Source organism: Pristis pectinata, chromosome 2 (assembly GCF_009764475.1).
Source record: "Pristis pectinata isolate sPriPec2 chromosome 2, sPriPec2.1.pri, whole genome shotgun sequence".
NCBI classification, from domain to species: Eukaryota; Metazoa; Chordata; class Chondrichthyes; order Rhinopristiformes; family Pristidae; genus Pristis; species Pristis pectinata.
The window spans coordinates 116124790-116146805 of NC_067406.1; the positions used below are offsets into that span (position 1 = coordinate 116124790).

Below are 22016 nucleotides of genomic sequence, written 5' to 3' on the forward strand. Positions count from 1 at the left end.
ATCAACTCGAACAGTGAAAGCCAATAAAATATTTAATAAAGGTTTCCAAAGTTATGAATTCTTTTTTGAAGTGTCAGAGTGCACGAGAAGGCAGGGGAATTTCTGATATGGTTCCCATTCTGAAGCTACCTACTGATTTTTGATGGCAAGTGCATGAGTGTGAATATTAAGGAAAATATCATACTCAGTGACCAAGAATCCCCTGGCAAATAATCTTTTTATACACAACATGAAACTCTTGGTTGGGTGAGATGCCTGAGGGCTGAGAGCACCTGTGGGACTGTAAGCCATTCAAAGATGGCCCAGATGTGAAAAAAAAATATTTTATAGGAATTTATGTTGCTTTTTTTCTAAACTAAAGTAAACCAAAAATTTAACTATCCTGTCAAAAAAAAATTATATTAAGAAATACAAAGATTAATAGTGCTGCATGTGAGGTGCTTTGCTGAAATGGACGCAGATAGGGGAATCACTTATGGAATGTACACCCATTTTTGTCACTGGTTCTCTATTTATTGATAGCTGTTCAAATACTGCTCCTTTCTAGTATGACTCTACATTAAGAACAACTGTGTAAAGGCTATCTTATAATGTTGCAGTATAAGAAATTTTAGAGTTGTTTCACCTACGTGGATTTAATCCCTTTGTTATTACAACATACTACTTTTATTTAAAATATTCCTCAAACTACAACATAAAAGGCAAAATGTAAACGTGACTATTATTTCAGACCTCAAATTCATGAGTTTATTCTGCATCTCCTGGTTTATCTTCACATCATCACAAGGCCCTGGCTCTCTCTGAACTGGCTCTGTAGTTAGAGCCATCACCCAGCCTATGAATCAAATAGTATAAATAGAAAATATCATCAAAAAAAATCAGCAATTCTTAAAACACCAATCTTAATGTAAACATTTGTAATTTTTTTTTACAAGCTAGACAGTAGGAATAAAGACTAACTGAAGCTTAATCTTCTTTCATTATCAAACACCACAGGAAAAAATCCTAAGTTTTAGTTTAAACTATAAAATTAGTTGCTGTAAAACAGTAATTGTAAATGTATATAACAGCTAGTTTGTGCAATTCAGAGCCATTATGTTCATTTTAAAACAATGCCAACTTCCAAGAGACTATTTAGACAGGTATCAATCTTTTGCCAATTTATCATTTTAATGAAATAAAGACATATTGAAGCACAAAACTGTTAAGGAAAATTGAATTGTTATTGAGCAGCTGGCATGTAATACTTCAGAATGAATTGAGCTATGGTTTAGACAGAGCACAAATATACAGACCTATAAAAACTTACAAGGCATCTGCCAAGCTAATCTGTGGCGAGTCTCCTCTTTTCCTATCAAGCTTCTCCTAAGGTCACTCAGTTGTCCATCTTCCCACCTCCTGCTCTCTGAACCATAACCTATTAAATTGCTGAGCACCCATCTTTCCTTCCTGCCCCACAAGCTCACTGATATTGTAAATATTTCCAACTGCCTGAGTAGAAGGAATTAACTCGTCTCTTTCATATCTGTTTTCCTATCTTCTCCTCTAAAATTCATCCTCAATTTCTCTCTACTCTCCTTTACAGCTTTCCTGAAATTCCATGTTTGAACATCTTCAATCAAATTTCTTCTCCCAAAAAGGCAGTGAAACAGCTCTTATCAAAATTGCAAATTACATCCTCTGTGACATTGTGTACCATCCCTCCTCATCCTTCTTCACGTGTCTAAAGCCTTTGATAAGATTGACACCATCCTAATCTTAAAACCTCCTGTGTTGCACAGCAGACTGAAGCAGGACCCCACTCTCATTGAATGGAAGACCATGCATTCAAGGTAGAATCTTGAAATGGAATCTTGTTATGCTCAGAGTTATGCTTGTAAAGAGACTAAGATAGAGAGGCTAAATGTTAAAATGCTAAGACATCTTTGGGATAGAATATGGGAGCATGCTGCTTCTTGGTGACCAATCAAGAAAGAAGGAAGTTTATTCACAGACAATAGATGCCAGTTACATTTTAAAAAATAGTCAATGTGGCTGTTAGTGAGACTGGAGCAGCATCAATGAAGTCAACTATGCTATAACCCATTTGAGATCAACTTCTTCAACAAGCAAATCCTGATGTTTTATAATATCTTATACCACTTCAAGCATTTGATTTGGCTATTAAGCTACTCAAGGAGTAACACAGATTAAATTTTGCTTCATGAACAAAATCATCAAATGTGAAAACAGAAAAGTTAATTTATTTACTTACATACCTGTGTATGTGGCTGTCAAAACTTCATCATATCCTTCTTTTCCAACACATCCTCCTTGAATAGAAGTGATGCTTTCAGACAAAGCCTGGAAAGTGCAATAGCACACAAAATTCATTTTTAGATACTCCACAAACGTCTGAACATGCAGCTTATAATTTTCTAAAGCTGACATGAAAATGTCTATCTACAAATGATATACAATTTTCCTTTCACAGAAAGGGATAATAAGATGAAAAAGCAACAAGATGCTGGAGGAAGTCAGCAGGTCAGGCAGCATCTGTGGAGAAAAGCACATGGTCAATGTTTTGGGTTAGGACCCTTCTTCAGGACCGAAGATAGGAAAAGGGGAATTCCAATATATAGGGGGGAAAATAGAGAAGTGATAGGCGGACAAAAGAAGGGAAATGGGGTGGGTACAAGGTGGTGATAGGTAGATGCAGGTAAGAGATAGTGATAGGCAGATGCAAGGGAGAAGGGGAGAGCAGATCCACCAGGGGATGGGTTAGAGGTATGGAGGCAGGCGGCATGGGGGGAGGGGAGGAGAGGAAAAGGAGAGAGAGGAAAAAAAAGAGAAAAAAATGGTGAGGAGAAAAAAGAGAGATAGGTTAGGAACGGGAAGAAGAGGCGAGGAGGGGGGTGGGCACAGGAGATTAGTTTACTTAAATTGGGAGAATTCGATATTCGTCCCGTTAGACTGTAAAGTCCCAAGATGGAAAATGAGGTTTTGCTCCTCCAGCTTGCATTTGGACTTCTCCTGGCAGTGGGGGAGGCTGAGGACTGACATATCAGTGATGGAGTGGAGGGGGAGTTGAAGTGACTGGCAACAGGGAGATTGCTGTTACGGACGGAGTGAAGGTGTTCTATGAAATGGTCACCTAGTCTGCGTTTGGTCTCGCCACCTCAACCTTACACTGGATGGCACAGCAGTTATTGTTAATTCTGCACAGCTCCAACTCCAGACACCCCAGTTTGATCCTAACCTCGGTGCCATCTGTGTGGAGTTTGCACATTCTCCTTGTGTACTCATAGGCTTCCTGCAGTGGCCCCAGTTTCTCCCCACATCCCAAGATGTGCTGTAAGCATAAGTGGCTACTGAAAAATTGCCCCTAGAATAAGGGGATAGCAGGGTAGTATATGGAAATAACTTGAATAAACCTGCTCATTTCTCTTCCTTCCCGATATCTAGGAAATCTATAATTGTAAATGTTACAGCCACATTGCACCAATGGTGGAAGTCCAATAGCAGGAGGTGCAAAGCAAGTAAAATACTTTGTCCTAAATGGTATTGACTTTCTTCAGTACACCTGTGGCAACCCTTCATCATGACAAACAATTAATATATCTCACACTCCTGAATTGCAGGTGCTGAAGAGACTTTTATGGAGTTGAGTATCCAATTATGTACGACCCATGTTTTCTTTATACCTTCCCAGATTATAGATGCTAAGGTTACATGGTAGGGGAGAGAGAGGCAATAAACTTCACAGCATTAATGACCAAGCTGAAATCATATTTATGAAGTACATCTGCTTGTTTTCATATAACTATTTTTTAAAATATAAGGCTCAATATTAGTGATATTGCCTTCATACCATACCATCAGTTCATGTCTGCCTAACAACCTGAAATATCTACCTGTGGAGTTTAAAGGGAGCACAGCGTACACAAGTCCCTGGGTTTAAGGACAGTGCAAGAGACAGAGGCACCATTGGCTTGGGATTGGTGAGACAGAAGATCCATGGGTTTAGGAACAGTAGGAAAGGGATTTTCTGTTTGCTTTAGGGACAGAGGGAGACAGAGGTCCTAGGGATTTAAAGGGAGCACAAGACATGGAGGCCTTGTTGGTTTAAAGGCAGCATTGGAAATTGAGGCCCAAAGATTTATTGAGAGCAGAAAAAACAGAGGTCTCATGGACTTAGCATGGAAGATAAAGGCCCCATTAGTTTAAACACAGCAAGGGATACAGAAACTTCATTGGTTTAAAGGGAACTCAAGAGAGGCCTCAGGGAAGTGCAGGAGACAAGGGTCCTGTGGACTCAAGGGCAACAAGGAATACAGAAGCCCCATGGGCATAGGAATGCCTAAGAAGAATGTTCACAGTAAGCCATGTCAATCAGTATTTCCGCATCCTTCAATTTCCTTTAAAAATATATTTTCATATCTTCTTTGTTTTTAAGCACTCCCCTAAACTCAACCAGTCTTTAGCTGGCTGTGATTATAACAGCAAAAGACAAGCAAGAGTTGAGTAAGATGACCTGCACTCCAAATTCAACTTTTACCCTGTGACAGTTCCTAATTTCTCGTGACACCTCCTGAACCACATGACAGAGATCATGACCTCACTGTTAAATTGTGAACAGCCCATATCATGACGCATTTCAAATTCATTTTAACTCTTTATCCCAAACCTACAGAATACATGTTCATGACAAAATATTTTTATGCTAAATATGCTCAAGCATGCAACATTTGGATTGCAGAGGCTATAGAAGAATCAAATTATTGATATAAAGCATTTATCTACATCACTTATTTTTTTCCCAATTGCTGTGAGTGTTTCTCATATCTGCTGTTCTCAATGTCCTAATTTATTCATATCTACTGTCATGCGGATGTTTGCTTATTGTTAAGAATTAAAGGAAAGATAATTAGAATGTTTCCACTTAAACTACTTTCTGAAGTTACCATTTAAGTAAAGAAATTCATTTAATTTTTTACATCAATTGTTTAGTCTTGCTAGAAAAGGATATTGTGCCATAAACAGTAAAACACAAATGACATGCTATCCAATTGTTAAAAAATCCTGATGGTTCAGCATCTGGTTCACTGGGTTCTGTCCCCCAAGCTCCCTTTAAACTCATCAACGCCCTTTTTCCCTCACTCCCTTTAAACTCATTGGGTTCCATTTCCTGCACTCCCTTTAAACATTCTGGGGCCCTGTTTCCCATGCTCCCTTTAAACTTGCTGGGTTTACTGGAAAATTTATAATACCACTGTGTAACATCTAAAAAAAGTGAACTAAAATTGTGTTGGGATATTAATAGGAATAATATTCAATAGTCTGGAAAATCTGCCAGTCCAGCACCATCAAAGTCCCAAAGGTCCAGAGTTTTATTGTAAATTGCCTAATGATAATTAAATAATTAAAATAGCACTAAGAATAACAACATCTGTGGCACAAAGGGGAAAAAGAAAGGCAAAAACAATGGAATAAATATCAACACAGAGGAAAAAAAAGATGATTTAATTAAAGAAATATGCAAACCATGCTCAAGTGTACAATACCAGGAGTACAGATATTGTACCAGATTACCTAATGATACCAAAAGAATGAAAATTGCTGTAAAGTCAAAGAATAAAAACATCTGCAGCACAAAGAAGAAAGGGAAAGGCAAAAGGAATAAAATATTGACCAACACTACCAGAGGAAGATGATTACAATTTAAAACATAGATTTATATGTTTAAATTCAATTCATCAAATATTGAAGCACATTAACCTACACTAAAATTATAGTGCCACCTTTATCCTCTCAAGGACTGAAGACTTACATGCTCGTATCGAAGGACAGGCTCACTGTTATTATCAAACCCATAGATTTCCACCATTCCATCATCACGGCCAACAAGCAGCTCTTTGACGCCATCTCCCAGGATATCATAGTAGTCAACACACAGAACACCTACAGTCCACAGAAAAAATTCTGATTAAACTTTTCTCCCTGCAGTTTCAATTTTTTGAAGGAATTATCAATTAGTTCTATATCTATTCTCCCCAATTCTGTTCCAAGTATCACAACTGGATTTGAAAACATGTTGTAGTTTCTTCAAGAAGCAGGTCAAGATACTGAATTCCCTTTATTACAAAGTGGAAAAACTGCATTTTCACCACCAGAATTAAAGTGGTTTAGGAAGGCCCACCAATGCCTATTCGACACAGTGACTAACTAGGATCAGGCAATAAATATAGCTTTCCAACTAGAATCAGACAACTAATTTATTTTTGCCAGCTTCGTGCAACATGGACAACAAAAGTTGTGTCCAGACCATCTTGCATTAGATTAGATAATAGTTCAAAGGCTTAAGTATGTTCAAATCTCAATAATGCGGCATAATGTATTTGAATAAGGAACCACTGAAGAAAATCAACTCCATTTTCCTAAAGCTGATTTTGTGCAGGACTGTTCATCAGGAATTAAAAATGAACCTAGATCTTACATACCAGATGTAATCTATCTAATTGCATTATGAAGCTAAATCTGACTCTAGATGCACTTGCATGAAATCATCTTGTCACTGACAATCCAAAAATAAATCAAACCGAAAAAAAACATAATCTTGAAAGAATTAATTTGTAAGGGCTGCTGAAATGATTTCATTCACTCATGCTTTAAATTACTTGTTATTAGGACTCTTATTTGCTTTAACTCTGCTTTAATTCTGTCATTTGTACCAGCACCTGTACTTTAGGGGGATTAGTTGACTCACAGAGCTTCCAGGACAGGAAGATGTGTTATATAACTACCTTAAACAAAAATTAAACACTTCTTCTCTCTAGCCAAGCTCAATTAAAAGGCAATACAAAACACCCCTTACCTCCTCTTTTCTTATCATTGGAAATTTCCCAACGATGTAATGGAGAACTTTTAGTAATCTGTACCACTCCTATTTTCCCATCAGATGTTCCATATATTAGCTCTTCTCCAGAGGCACCTAAGCATATTGAAAAGTATACACTCCTGTTTAATACGACATCATAGCATTTACAAGTAAAAAAAAGAACGATTTAGTCAAACAAAATGTTTCTCAGTCTCACAAATAAAACATGCATTTGGGAGAAAATGCACAATATGAATATTCTGGGAAAAGACCTGGCCAGCAATCATGTAGCAGCATAGTTATTATTGGGTGCTAACTTAAAATATTTTCCACTTCAACTGACAAACAAAAAGTTCAGTGCTGAAATTGGTCTGAGTAATTGGAAGGACTCATGTGACCCTCACATTGTTTGAAATTAAGATACAGTATAAGTGCAATTTTTTTCTTATAATATTAGGTTAGTTGAGTGTTATGCTTAAAGAAGCCATGGACAAGGGCCTGGTTTTGCCGGTCCTTTTGAGTGAATTGCACAGCAAGATATTTAGTTAAAATAACATTTTAGTAACACCATACACTGCAACTGGAGTAAAAGGAATGAGCTGTTGTTCACTATGGCGATAGGCAACTTTTGAAATTACCATTCAAAGTAGTAATGGCAGTGGATAACAATTTATGAGCACAACTAAGCAATCATTGCAGGATAAACAATTATTATAATTCTACTCATGAGTCCAGTGCTATTCTTGCCTCCATTTCCATTGTTTAATGCCAGGACTTTAGGTACTCCAGGGACTTCCACCTCATATAACAGGTCAGATCCCTGGTTAAAAAAAGTGAGTACAAGATTGTCAAATATGCTGTCTATGAAGTACATGAAGAATAAAGTAATCAAAATTGATTTTAAATGTACTAAATTTACTAATTTTTATTAAACTTTCATTCCTATAGATTATTTAAAAATGTGAAAATGGAGCACATTATAATTGGTTAATCCTCATGTCAACTTTCTACAATATCAAATTTATTCCACTTTAACATTCAAAAGTTATTCAACATATGCAGCATTTCAAATATACTCGCAAAGGTAGTATCCATCAAGAATCACGAGTATAATCAATCTAGGCTGTTCAGATCTAAGATGCTTTCATTCCTACTTTTATACTTTTTCTACAACACATCTACTTTTGATCATGGAATATGATGCAAGTATAGAACCAAGAGCTATTCTCTTGCCTATGAATGACTAAAACCTATTTTGTACAGCTGTGCAGTGTACCATTTTGACATGAGTAAAAAATAGATTACAGCCTAGAAATTCATCTGTGCTTTTTTTTTGGCACTAAAACTCATCAGCACTCTACACGCGATCCCCAGGTCACGACAGGGTTCTGTTCAAAAATGAACAAAAACTGTGTGGGAGAGGATCACAGAAACAACTGTGATAGGAGAGCAAACAGGCATGGGAAGACTTAGTGAGTGAGCGAGTGAGTCTGCTTAGCACTCCCAGCTCTGTTTGAACCAGTACATGAATGTTGCAGCTTGGTGGGGGGTGAGAGAAGATGCAGCAGAAGCACCGGTCTCCCAAATGCTTGTTCATACCTACAGGGTGTTCATGAGTCAGGCATTCATAACCTGAGGAGGACTTACACCTAACAGTTTCAAAAAAGCCTAAAACAAGATCAAAAAATTCACTCATGTTGTTTTAGAAATGGTGTTAGCAGGCTCAGTTTCAGGAACAGCAGGCATTAGGTGGTTGAATTTCCAGCACCTTCCCTCATAGCTCTGAACTCAGGAGGTTGCCCCTAAAGAGTCACACTACTGCACAAATGGCACTCTTCTGCTACACTGGAGTGTACCATGATGATGGGAGTGGGGGAGAGAGGAAGTGGGAGCAAGGTAGCAGGATTCTCCCAGGGTCAAGGTAACCTGCACAGGTTTCCAATGGCTTCTTTATGCAAAGGGCACTTGTTGCAGTAGTTTGCCTAGGAACTACCTTCGGAGTCATGACTGCCCTCTAGAAATGCCTACACTTTTGGGGGCACCACAGTTTAGCCAAATTCCCATTCCAAGTAAGAGTACAAGAGTTACAGTTATCAAAAATGAAAGATTCCCACTTTGCCAGTAGAGATATTCTCGACTTTTATGGCATACCGCAGCATAGCTAGACTGCAAAGTTCTTGAGGTAATATTTCTGAGGGTTACCCTGGCTTTGAAAGCTGTGTGGATACTTGTGTATGTTTGCCATTTGAGGCTTGACTTGAGGATCCCAAAAGTGCAGGAATTCATAGGGTACACTCATGTCTTACACCTGCCTTGTAACTTCCTGCCACGAGTGTCAACTCTTTTGTCACGTGCCTTTCTCTAGAATTTTACTCACTCCTGATCCAGTGTACATGGAACTATTTCTATTTTCACAGAATTTCTCCTGGCATTTAATTTTTTGGTGGAGCTGTGTTGACTGGGATCCCAGTTTGGATCAGTCTACTTAAGGTTCATTTGACAAGAGAGAATGATTCTGCCTTTGATTACACGAGGGTAACGTCAGACCTCTAAATGACGTTCAGTTTCATCCTTCAGTATTATTAAAAGTGGTTGAAAATCTTGCCAGAAGTGAATTTTGGTTATTGCACACATATTGATATCACTGCATGAGAAAAACAGTGCTAAGACAGCAGCACCTTGCACCCAAAAATCCATACCTTATTAGCAACCAGTGTTAACTTACTCAAAAACATATGCTAAGTGAGTTAACATCACTTTAATATTCTTGCGCAATGCTGTCTTTGTGGGCATTGCAGAGACAAATTTCTAGGCCTAATCCTACTGTCTACATAATCTCCTACTTCCTGTTATGGGGTACTTCACCTTTTTTCCTTAACATCTATTATTCTCCCGTATCCATGATTGAATCTTTCTTCACTCCTACCATCCATTAATCACAAATAAAGCAAAGGCCTGAGAGAATACTTCCACTATGTTTTCTGGAGCAGGGATTTCTCAATACAACAGTGTGAAAGGTTTGCTGTGATATGCCAGCAAATTGCTAGTCATTTACAATCTTAGAGGAAAAATATTAAAGCTTAATTCATTACCATTTTAACTATATTTCTGCCTGAATACATTTTTTCTATACATGTCAGTAAATCAATGCAAACATTCAAAATAGCCACTTTCTTCAATTCTCTCTCTGAAGAATTGCTCCAAACCTATATATTAGCAATCTGCTACATTACCTTTAATACTCTAAGCACCCGGTCTTGGCAGGCAAGTATTGGTGTAATATTGCCTACTTTTTCCACTGGCAAGCAGATTATATCATTGATCTTGTCACTGGATAGGTAGTAGTCCTGATCCTTACAGTCACAGTAGTGGTTATAGATATAACTTGCACACAAAAAAAGATCTGCACCAGACACATACCTATAAGGAGCCAAAGTACAATGAGAATTTCAGGTTTATGTACAACGGGAGTGAAAAACACAACTTCACATGCATAAGTACATCTTCTTAGTAGATGAAATTAAGCAAAACACTACTTATGCATATTACCTGATTACATTTGAAAATGGGCAACAAATGCAAATTCCAGACTGAAGCACACACTGGAGGGAAATCAATATATACTCAGAAGCAATAAAGAGGATTTGGCTGGCAGAAGGATAGTGAAGGAGAGGAAGAATATAAATCCTAACTACCGTTAGCCACTAATTGGTGGAATATTGTATGGGATAGGAAGTAGTAAATCTGAACAAAATTAGATGGACACAATTAATAAATCACTTACAGAGCTCGAATACTTTCCATGAGGTTAGTCTCAAACGACAAAAACTGCTTTCCCTTTTTAGTGAACCCGCGCACCTCCGAGCCAACACTTATAAAGATCTTCTCCTGTGGAGTACCAACAGCTCCTCCCAGTTCCAACCTGGAAACTTTCTGTCCTGGCAAGGTCTTGAACACTGGCTGTGTACAATTCAAATCATACATTTTAACTTCCATGAATAATGATATTTTTTGCAGTTTTAAAAACATATCCCTTTAAAGCATATTAGCATCTCACATTTTAAGAAGACAGTGGAGTATTTTCAAGTACAAGTAGACTAAAAATCATTACCTAATACCTCTGCCTTAGCATTCACAGTAAAATAAACAAAATCTGCTCTAAAACGGGAGAAGAACCACAAGGTATGCTATGACATATACAATCATTCCTCTGGGCAAAGTCAAGAAACTCTTCCCCACTGGTTCTAAATGAAGCCATTGTGCTTGATCTGGCCCAGGTGTCATGCTCACCCCAACTAAACTGTTGTGGTCCGTATGACAAATCAAGATCCAAGCCTTGCCCCTGCTGTTGTCCCATGAAGCAGAGTAGGCCACAAATCTCAGCCAGATCTCAGGTGGTGGATCCTAAGGCGAGGCCCTTAGATCGTCCCAATGGCCTTTTGATAGCTCATTGCTCACACATGCTCTTTTTTACTGACCTTTTTCACTCTCTAACTTTTGATTATTTTGCTACCCTAATCCCTCATGGGAATGTACCTAGATTGAAGCTAAAACAGGTTCACTTCAAAAGCCTTCGATTGTTCAATTACAGTCAATTTCAATTCAGTTTTGCCCTTCAGGATTTGATTCTAATTTACCTGGACCTGCTTGGTTGCCATCCAATGAAATTGGCCTTACTCCATTTTCTATATCTTTGCCTAGATATTCTAAATCTTACAGATATCATTATCATTATTTCCTAGATGTCCCCCACTGATGCTTGCTCCACTTGCCAAGCTCACATCACAGCATCAAGTCCAGCAATATGACCTTACTCTTTGAGCCAAAAATGTACTGATCAAGAAAGCTCTCCTGAACACACCTCAGAATCTCTTTCCTCTCTGTCCCTTGTGTTATTGCTAACCCAGTCTATATCTAGTTGGAGCTCCCATAATAACTACGTCTTTTGCGCATCTGTAATTTTGAAAATCTGCTCCTCATTATCCTTTAGTGGGTGACATATAGTATAGTCTCAGTAGTGTAACTGCACTTCCATCAGTTCCTAACTCTAAACAGATGGATTCTGTGCTTGATCATTGCAGGACATCTCTCCTAGCATGGCAATATTTTCCTTCATCTATACTGCCTTTCCCTTTCCTTTCTTCCTTTCCCTATCTTTCCTAAACATCTTGTATCCAGGAATATTTTAGGCCTACAGCTTACCACCTTCATTTAATCTATTTCTTGCATTTACGTACATGAATTGTAAACCTTTCGTTGATATTTTTGCACTCTGGTCAAATCCTATCCAAAAAAATTGCTATTTATTCTGGTGCCATTTAGCTCTCCCAACTCTTTTTTTCATCTTCTCTTTCTCTTCTTTCTCTTTTTCAGATGTTCCCTCCTTTCAAATTAGTTTAAACCCCCCTCCATACCACTCGCAAACCTCCTGCAAGACACATTGACTCCAGCTCCACTGAGATGTAATTCATCCAACCTGTGTGATCCCATCTGCCTAGAAACTGGTCCCAGTGCTCCAGGAATATAAAGCCCTCCCTCCTATCATTATACTTACTGACAAGTGGAAGAGGGACAAATCTGAAGATTACCACCTTTGAGATCCTAGTTCTTAATCCCTTTTCTAAATCCTTAAAGGCCGTTTGCAGATCTCATTCCTTCTTGTAGCCATGTAATTTTTACCAAATTTCACTCAGTGATATCCTTAACTGTGGCATCAGGGAGGTAATATACTATCCTGGAATCAAGACTGCAATAATAGAAGTGCCTGGTCCTCCCCAAACAACAGAATCCTGTACAACTAATTTTTTTTAAATCATTGTCTAAAATTGATACTTACAACTGCCTCTCCCTTTTTAATTCCAAAACAAGTAACCACTCCATCTTGATCTCCAATAACAACCTAAAAGTACAAAATAAAAAAAGTTAAAATAAAAGAACTATACAAAATATATTCTAACCAGTTTGAAGAAAAGTTCAAGTGTTGACATAAAATTAAAAGGTAAGATTACAGTAAAAGTTTGGTAACATATGGCAAATAAATCCCTGCTAGGTAACCTGTCTGCTCCTATATCAAGGGCAGGGCTCGAAAGTTATCCTCCTCTCTCAATAGTTATACAGGAACTGGAAAATCAAATGACTATCTGAATATGAAATTACTTAGAGTTGTCAAGTTATTGATTCTTGCTCTCTATTCATCCCCACCCCCACTCTTGCCTTCCATTCCCTACCCCCATTCTTGCTCTCTCCTTTTCCCCACCCACACTGTCTCCCTTTTCACAACCCCCACACATTCTCTCCCTCTCTTTAACCCTACCAGTCTCTCTGACTCCCCACATACATCTCACCCCCCTCCCTCCCCTCCACCCTCCTCTCCCTCACAATGCTCTCTCCTTGTCCATTCACTTCTTCCCCTCCCATCCCCAACAATACTTCTCTCCCATCTCCCCCTTCCTCTCCCCCACAATTCTCCCTCAGTCCCCTCACTCCAACTCTTCCTCTTCCATCCCCATCTCTCTCTCAATTTTCTCTCTCCTCTCACCATCCCTCTCCTCCCCCCAACTTTCCCTCTCCTTTTTCTCCTTCCATCATCTCTCCCCATCCCCATTCTCTCTTTCATCCCCAACTTTCCCCCTCTCCCAAACTCACCAATCTGCTCCCTATTCACCACATTCCCCCTGCATTCTCTCTTTACTACTTTCGTCCTACTCGCTCTCTCTGCCTCTTTCCTGCTACTCACCTCTCTGCCCCCACATTGTTTTTAATTCTAATTTCTTTAAGTTGCATTTTTATGTTAACTTACACAATATATACATTATTTTTTTGAATTAACATTAAAATAACATTTTTCAAAAAAGCTGTGCTGTTAACATGCAACTAATACAATAACTTTAATTAATCATAAATATCAATTTAGATTAACTGCTAGTTTTAAAATTAACCTTTTGGATTGTTCGGCGTCCTGATGCAGGTAAGAGCCTCATAGTCTTTTGGGAAGTAACTCCCACCTTTGTTAAAAATAAAGGAACACAAATTATAGCATAATCCCAACATAAAGATTATTATCTATTCTGAATGTGCAATTTACTGCAGAACGCTTAAATGGAATATGAAATTAAAACAAAAATGTCTTGCACAATACTGTCATAATATTTTTATTTGAAATTTAACAAAACAGTACACTGAATAAAGATCAAAGAAACTACCTTAATCCACCACATCCTATTAAAATCTCACAAGCCAAATACAGTTAAACGATTCCATTTGCCCATCCAAGTTAATTCAGCACATAAAGCAATAGTGGCCCTCATTACAGCATCCAGATGCATCTCAGCTAATTCCAAAGATTTTGCATCTTGTATTCTCAATGAATGTCAATATGATACATTCATCATTCTTTCTGTGAGGAATTCCCTGACAAAAAAATCACGTTGTGCTTTCAGGATAGTAAATACAACCTGTGAAAAGCAAATTGTTGAAATGGTTCATTTGTGTGACAAGGAAACTTCGAGCCAAGTACTTGATTGTCAGTGTAGAAGTGGGTCATCCTATGATACATTTAAACCATACAGGGATGGGCTTAGCCACAATATTGACAAACATGAAACTGAAGACCATTTTGTCAATTATATGCCTGGAAATATATTAAGTATATCCCACAATACGTAAACAGCTATACAATAAACACACTCACTACTGAAGCTGCTTTCATATTACGTTACAAGTCTCCGCTCACATGAAGATAGTTAATTTAGGTCTTTAATGACCCCAACCTACTTCTGCAATTAGTTAAATATATTAAACTGTTCATATTTTATGTAATCTTTAGAACAGTATGTAAAATATTTGATTTCCTACATTGGAAAATAATACTTATTAAACTGTTTTCCATTTTCTTCTAATAGACTTCATTTTCTTCCAATGGCTATGCTGTCAATGCAGGCACTGAGCATCATAATAAAACCTGATTCCATAACCATCACCACTAAGTGTTCATACACATAATTGAGTAATGTTGTTATTACCTGAGAGGAAAAACTTCTCCCTCCCTTCAAAATCACTAAATCAATTGTAATCATTCTGACTTACTTCAGCACAGAAAAGAAGTTTCTACTTGGGTCTAGCTCTTTATGGAATTCATTTGTCTATAAACCAGGACAGAAGAGGTTATGTTCACATAAACTTCTTAATCAAGCCCATTAGTGAAGCTTCACAACATGAGAGTCAAGTTGTGGACAAGTCACAGTTGCTTTATTAAAATGTAGGACCATGGCCGTAAGAAAGTCAGTAAGTGTGTAAAATAGTAAAGATCAGTGACAGCAAATATGGGTTCCTTAAAGAGACAGGAAAATTTATAATGGAGAATAAGGAAATGACAGAGAAATTAAATACTTCATATTTTTCTTCATAGAAGATACAACATGTACCAGGGAACCAAGGGTAGCAAGAATGAGGAATAAGGAAATCAGAAAAGCATTTTCCACTACTACCCTTGACCTCTCATTACCAAGCCAATTTTGGATCTAATTTGCCAGCTTGCATTGGATTCCTGTGCTTTAACCCTCTGGACCAGCCTAACATTGTCAAATGCTTTACTAATCTCCAGAAAGGACAATGTCTACTGCCCTGCCTTTATCAATTTTCTTAGTTACCTCCTAAAAAATGCTCAATTAAATTAGCGAGACAGGATTTCCCCTGCATGAAGCTGTGCTAACTATCCCTGATCAGCCCCTGCCTTTCCATATCCACATGGATCCTAAACCTTAGCATTTTCTCCAATAATTTCCTTAGCACTGATGTAAGGCTCACCAACCTGTAGTTACCTGGCTTATTCCTACTATCCTTCTTAAAATAAACAACATTAGCTATCCTCCAGTCTTCTGGTACTTCACCTGTGGCTAATGAAGACACAAAAATCTCTGTCAGAGCCTCAGCTACGTCTTCCCTCATTTCTCATAGCATTCTGGAATAGATCTCATTCGGCCCTGGGATTTATCCACCGTTATGCATTCCAAGATTTCTAATAAATCAGTTTCTTAAAAGTGGCATGCTCCAGACTATTGATGTACTCTTCCCCAAATACTTATTGTCTTCCACGTCCTGCTCTTTGGTGGATACAGACAAAAGGTATTCATTTAGGACCACACCCACATCCCCTGGCTTCTACACACACCTTACCCCTTTGGTGCCTAAGGGGGCCTACTCTTTCCCTGACTACCCTTTTGCTCATAATATCTTCTCCATAATTTTACCTGCCAAAGATATTTAATAGCCCCTATTTGCCCTCCTAATTTCTTTCTTAAGTTCTCCCCACACCCTCTATATTCTTCAAGAGATTCACTTGATTACAGTTTCATATACCTGTCTTATGCTTCCTTTTGTATTAAATACCATCATTTTGTATTAAATAACATCTTTCAAATGATATAGATTCAGAATATTTCTAAGTTTGCGAATGATACAGAAGTATCCAGGATAGTGATTAGAGAGGAGGATGTAGAGAGGAGGACGTAAAGAGGTTTCAAGTGAGTGGGTGAGAACACAACAGATGGAGTATAATGTGAACAAATGTGAGGTCATTTACTTCAGGGTAGGGGTATTTTTTAAATGATGACAGATTGGGAAATGATGATTCAAAGCAACCTTCCTAATTGCTTATTGCACTGTCCTGTGCATTAAGCAATTAGGAAGACAAATAGTATATCGGCCTTTATTACAAGAGCTCTGAGTGCTGCAGTAAAGATGTCACTGCAGTTATTCAGGACTGTGGCGACAGCACCTCAAGTATTCAGTACAGTTTTGGTCTCCTTAACAAAAAGGGGTTGCAACCAAAGATTCATCAGATTGGTTCCTGGGATGGCAAGTTTGCCAAATAAATATAGACTAAGTAGGCCTTGTCAATATTCCGTAGAGGTTAGAGAAATAAAACTTATTGAAACTTACAAAATTGTTACAGGGCTTGACAGAGTCAATACTAGGCAATTATTTATCCTGGCTGAGGAATCCACAACTAGAGAACTAGAGGAAAATTTCTTCACTCATGAAGGTGGTGAATCTTTGGAATTTTCTATTTCAGAAACTAAGGCCCAGTAATAAATTCATTCTAAATAGCAAACATGGGTTTTCTGAATAATAAGGGAAATAAAAGGATATGGGGAGTACAGGAAAGTTGTGCTGAGGTAAATCAGCCATAATGCCATGAGTGGTACAGCATTTCAGCAGTTAGCGCTGCAACCTCACAACTTCAGAGATGGTGTTTGATCCTGACCTTGGGTGCTGCACTATGGAATTTACATATTCTCACCAGGCCTCCATGGGATTTTGCTAGATGTGCTGGTTTCCTCATATGTCCCAAAGATGTACTGTGCAGGTATGTAGCAAAAAGAATCAAAGCTGATGGGTATGTGAAAGTGAATAAGTTGCAAAACTACAAGAAATAAGGAGAGAGGGAATGAGACTGATGCAATTTGTCTGCTAGGAGCCTGCATGGACCTGATGGGATGAATGAGTTCCTGTGTTGTAGTAAGTAAATAAGAATGTGAATGCACTTAATAAGGAAGATGTTGAAAGGATATTTCTTCTGTTGAGGAGTTTAGAACTGGGGACATAGTGTCAGGATAAGGGATCACTTACACAATGTTGACATGACGAGGAATTTCTTCTCACCTCACCAATGACTCAAATCTTTAGAATTCTACATTCCAGAGATATGGATGCTGAATCATTTAATTATATTCAAGGACGAGGCTGATCTATTTTCAGACCACAGGATTATGTGTTTCTGGCAGGAAAATGAAGTTGAATCCAAAGGCCAACCCAACCATAACTCTACTGAATGTACAGCATGGGTCAAATGATTTATTCCTGCTTCTAACACAGCCCGGTGCATCACGGACACCAGCCTCCCCTCCCTGGACTCTGTCTTTACCTCTCGCTATCTTGGTGAAGCAGCCAGCATAATCAAAGACCCCACCATCTGGGTCATTCTCTCTTCTCTCCTCTTCCATCGGGTAGAAGATACAGGAGCCTGAAGGCACGTACCATCAGACTTAAGGACAGCTTCTACCCCACTGTGATAAGACTATTGAATGGTTCTCTTATACAATGAGATGGACTATGACCTCATGATCTACCTTGTTGTGACCTTGCACCTTATTGCACTGCACTTGCTCTGTAGCTGTGACGCTTTACTCTGTACTGTTATTGTTTTTATCTGTACTACATCAATGCACTCTGTACTGACTCAATGTAACTTCACTGTGTAATGAATTGACCTGTACAATCGGTATGCAAGACAAGTTTTTCACTGTACCTCGGTATACGTGACAATAATAAACCAATACCTAATTCTTGTTCTGATTGCATTGCCCTTTGTGAATACACTCCACTACCAGGTTATGTTTCGAATATTAAAAACTGCAGACATTTCAAGAACTGAGTTTACACGCAATCGTCAGAATGTTAAGAATCACTGATCAAGTGTCCTACCTGTAGGTAGTCGACACGATTTAAATTTAACTCCATGGTCACCACGCCGGGGGCCCGTCTCTTTTTCCTGGAAAAAGTGGCAGATCAAAGAACGAGTTCGATTGAAAACAATGTCAGGGGAAAATCGCCAGTAAGGACACAGTTAAACCCAGAAATCTCATCCTGAAAGACCCTCGATACATCCGTACAAAACCGAAAAAATTAGCTGTAAACAAACAGCATCGTAACGACACCTCCGTCCACACGCTCGACCCTCCCAACCCCGTTTCTAAGGAGGTCCTAACAGCGCAGTCCACTGGTTACAGATTGTTGCACCGGCGTTAAACCTCGCCGCTCATTGGAGAGCGGAGGAGACTGGAGGGACGTGGCGGTGGCCCTCCGACGGGGTTTCATCGGAGGTTCAAAAAGGAACTGATGCTGGATTGAATCCCAGCTGCATTTTCCTGCAGATTCTCAGCGCAACAGAACTAAAAGTAAACAGGGCCTCAGTAATTTATTCCCTTCTTTTATTTACCGTCTCGCACCGGACTGAAAGTGCATCGCCACGCTCCCTCCTCTCACCGAGAAGCCAAGCACAATTTCAGACTAGCTGAATCTAACAGTATTTATGAGAACTACATTGTAATTCCTACATCTGAGATGGGAGGAGAATGTGAACCATGGCAACTTGCAAGGAAATTGCAAACCGGGACACACTCCTTCCATTGATCACCAGGGCGAGTTGTATTCAGAACCAAAGTTAAGGATCCTTCTGTGGGAGTTGAAGGTACAGTTAAGAGTTAAACACTACAAGATCATTAGAGCTCCAAGACTGTAAGAATGCATAGCATTTTGTTATTGTATTCCATATAACTCCCACTTGCAATATCTTTAATATATTATTTTAGCTGTATTTAGTTTTAAACTTTTATGGTGTACTTTGAGACAATAATAGTTTACCCCACCTGCATAAGGTCAGAATGAACATAGAAATAAGGATACAGTGCTACTTAAATGAAGAAAGGTAGAACGGATCTGGTCATATTCACTGAAATTTACAAGAATGAGGTGCCTTTATTGGAATACAAGATTGTGAAGAAACAGTACAAGGTTGATGCTGAGAGGATATTTCACGTCTTGGTGGAATGAGGGGGCCCCTATTTAGACAGAGTTAAGGTGGGTCATAAATCCTTGGAATTCTCTATCCTGGAAAGCTGTGAAGGCAGAATCATTGAACATATTGAAAGCCTTGCATGAGATTAGAGCCTAGGCCAAGATCAAACCAACCACGATGAACGGTGCAGTAGCTCCTGTTTCTTCTGTTCTTTTAATTTTCTTAAATCTGCTGAGATCAAACACTAGTTTTGGATTTTACTGCTGTATCTGTATAGCAGAACTAGAGGAATACCACATTTTCCTCCAACCCAAACTGCTTTCAGCAACTTCTGCCTTTACTCCATCTTATTATTGAAATAAAAAATGTATGGACATTTTGGGATAATTTATTCTCATCTTGCAGTAAGCAATTTGCCAAGTAACTTAGTCACATCATTCCAAGAAATTCCTCCAGCTCATTATGCAAAGAATCTTTTCCATCAGCAACATCTCAGCTACTTTGTTAAAGTGTGTTGTAAATGTGACAGATATATTTGCTTTATCAGGAAAAGTATAAGCTTATTTTGATGAAATTTCATGTCCCTTTAGGCATTCTATTCAATAATTCATAGAATCACTGACATTTACAGTAATGAAAGGAGCCAATTCAGCCTGTTTCTAAGTTGGTTAGAAGGCCTGGCCCATTTTTCATCACCTACTTATAAGGCAAGTTTTATGATGATGATGATATCTTTATTGGTCACATGTACATCAAAACACACAGTGAAATGCACCTTTTGCGTAGAGTGTTCTGGGGGCAGCCCGCAAGTGCCACCACACTTCCAGTGCCAACATAGCATGCCCACAACTTCCTAACCCATACATCTTTGGAATGTGGGAGGAAACCAGAGCACCCAGAGGAAACCCACACAGACACGGGGAGAATATACAATCTCCTTACAGACAGTGGTAGGAATTGAACCCGGGTCGCTGGTGCTGTAATAGTGTTACGCTAACTGCTACACTACCATATTGTTTCACTTTGTCTTTCTACACTGAGAATTAACCAATACCCAATTACACACCAAAAAAATCATTAACTGGAAAATTAAAAAAAATCTCAATTGTATCTTCCAGTCATCCATTCTCTCCAAAATGAAAACAGAAAATGCTGGAAATACCCAGCAGGCTAGGCAGCATTTCTGGAGATAGAAACAAGTTAACCATGTAAGTCAAAACTCCATCCTTCCAATTACAATTTTCCAGAGATTTGCACACTTTCTGGGGCTGGTGTTGAGATTGTCCAAGAGAGCTAGGTAGGATCTTCTGGGACACTGGACAAAGAGTTTCCCCAAAAGTCAGAGCATCAATTCTTCTTGGCCTCCGCCATGGTATCCCTATTGGAACACAAATTATAGACCACAGTATGCCGGTTCCATGTTAGAGTGGACTAGAGTGTCAGGAGTTGTTCACTTATCCCACACAGGAGTCACTGAGATGCCAGACTAGCTCATTCTTGACAGTAAAACTCACCCCATTTAGACAATGTTTCTCTTGTGGTTTCTTCTTTGAGCTAGCTGTATTCTCTGTACATGCCTCATTTAAACACTCAACTTCACCATCCTGAGTTCCTAGGCTGTGATAAGAGAGTGACATTCAGGTCTAAGTATTGGGGTTTGTCCACGAGTGGAAGTTGCCTGTGTGCATCTTTTAATCTGACATGGCCATTGCACTCCAGCTACCAAAGGCATAAAGAGCAAGGTCTTGATCCTGTTGCAAGAAGATCCAAGATGGCTGGACACCAGGCCTGCTGCATAGATATTAGATGACAGTGCACACTCCAAAGTGGATATGTGCCCAATCATATACAGGTGGGTTCAGGTACAGACACCCTTGCCCACTTCCTTTTCCTGTCCCACACTCTCCCCTTGAAACTCCTTGTCCTTGATTATCAGCTGTCAATATCCCCACCCCCAGCCTTTACCCACTCTGTCCATCCTCCTCCTCTAAGTCTTATACCTTCACAGTCCTCTCTTGCACCCTGCCTGCCTCTTCTCCTTTTGTTTTTCCCGCTCCAGGCACTCCTAACCCCTTAAACTCTGCTTTCCTTACTCTGAAATGTTGCTTCCCCAACCTCTACTACCACCACCAGCCATTATCCAGCCCTGAGAAATGTCTCAGGAAAAGATGTGTTGAAAACAGTACATTTCCTTTCCTCCAGTGATAACAAGAACACCTATGATCATAATGTCATCCTGATCTTTAGAGTCATTTAACACTGACACTATTTACTCTGTCCCCAGAAATACTTTCAACTGCATCATCAATAACCTTTCATCTTGAAGGCAGGTGGGGATTTAAAACCTTATAAAGGATGTAACAGCTCCATTTAAAACAACCAGAAGAAAACAATGAGCAAAACACTATTTCTAGAGTGGAGTTAACACAAGTTGGTTTAGGTTTCTATAAACAGATGAGAATTATTTTTTTTTTGCAATGCACTGATGCACTCAAGATCAAATGGAAAATTATGCAACTTATAGCTCCTCAAAATAAAGCAGTCCATGCCTACATGCATCAAGGCCTTGACAAGAAGTTAATG

General features: G+C 38.9%; 1 protein-coding gene across 2 annotated transcripts in view; it reads right to left on the reverse strand.

The window, feature by feature from the left end:
* Positions 1-18586, reverse strand: part of bbs7 (Bardet-Biedl syndrome 7) — a 33871-nt gene extending 15285 nt beyond the window's left edge. For both annotated transcript variants that reach the window (XM_052039259.1, XM_052039250.1), the window contains exons 1-10: positions 18341-18586; positions 13795-13860; positions 12693-12755; positions 10641-10816; positions 10090-10276; positions 7604-7676; positions 6854-6970; positions 5810-5940; positions 2259-2343; positions 733-835 (exon numbers count right to left, since the gene is read on the reverse strand). In XM_052039259.1, coding sequence (XP_051895219.1) covers positions 733-835; positions 2259-2343; positions 5810-5940; positions 6854-6970; positions 7604-7676; positions 10090-10276; positions 10641-10816; positions 12693-12755; positions 13795-13860; positions 18341-18376 — 1037 coding nt within the window. In that variant the 5' untranslated portion in view covers positions 18377-18586. The remainder of the gene's footprint in view (positions 1-732; positions 836-2258; positions 2344-5809; positions 5941-6853; positions 6971-7603; positions 7677-10089; positions 10277-10640; positions 10817-12692; positions 12756-13794; positions 13861-18340) is intronic.
* Between the last annotated feature and the right edge of the window lie 3430 nt (positions 18587-22016).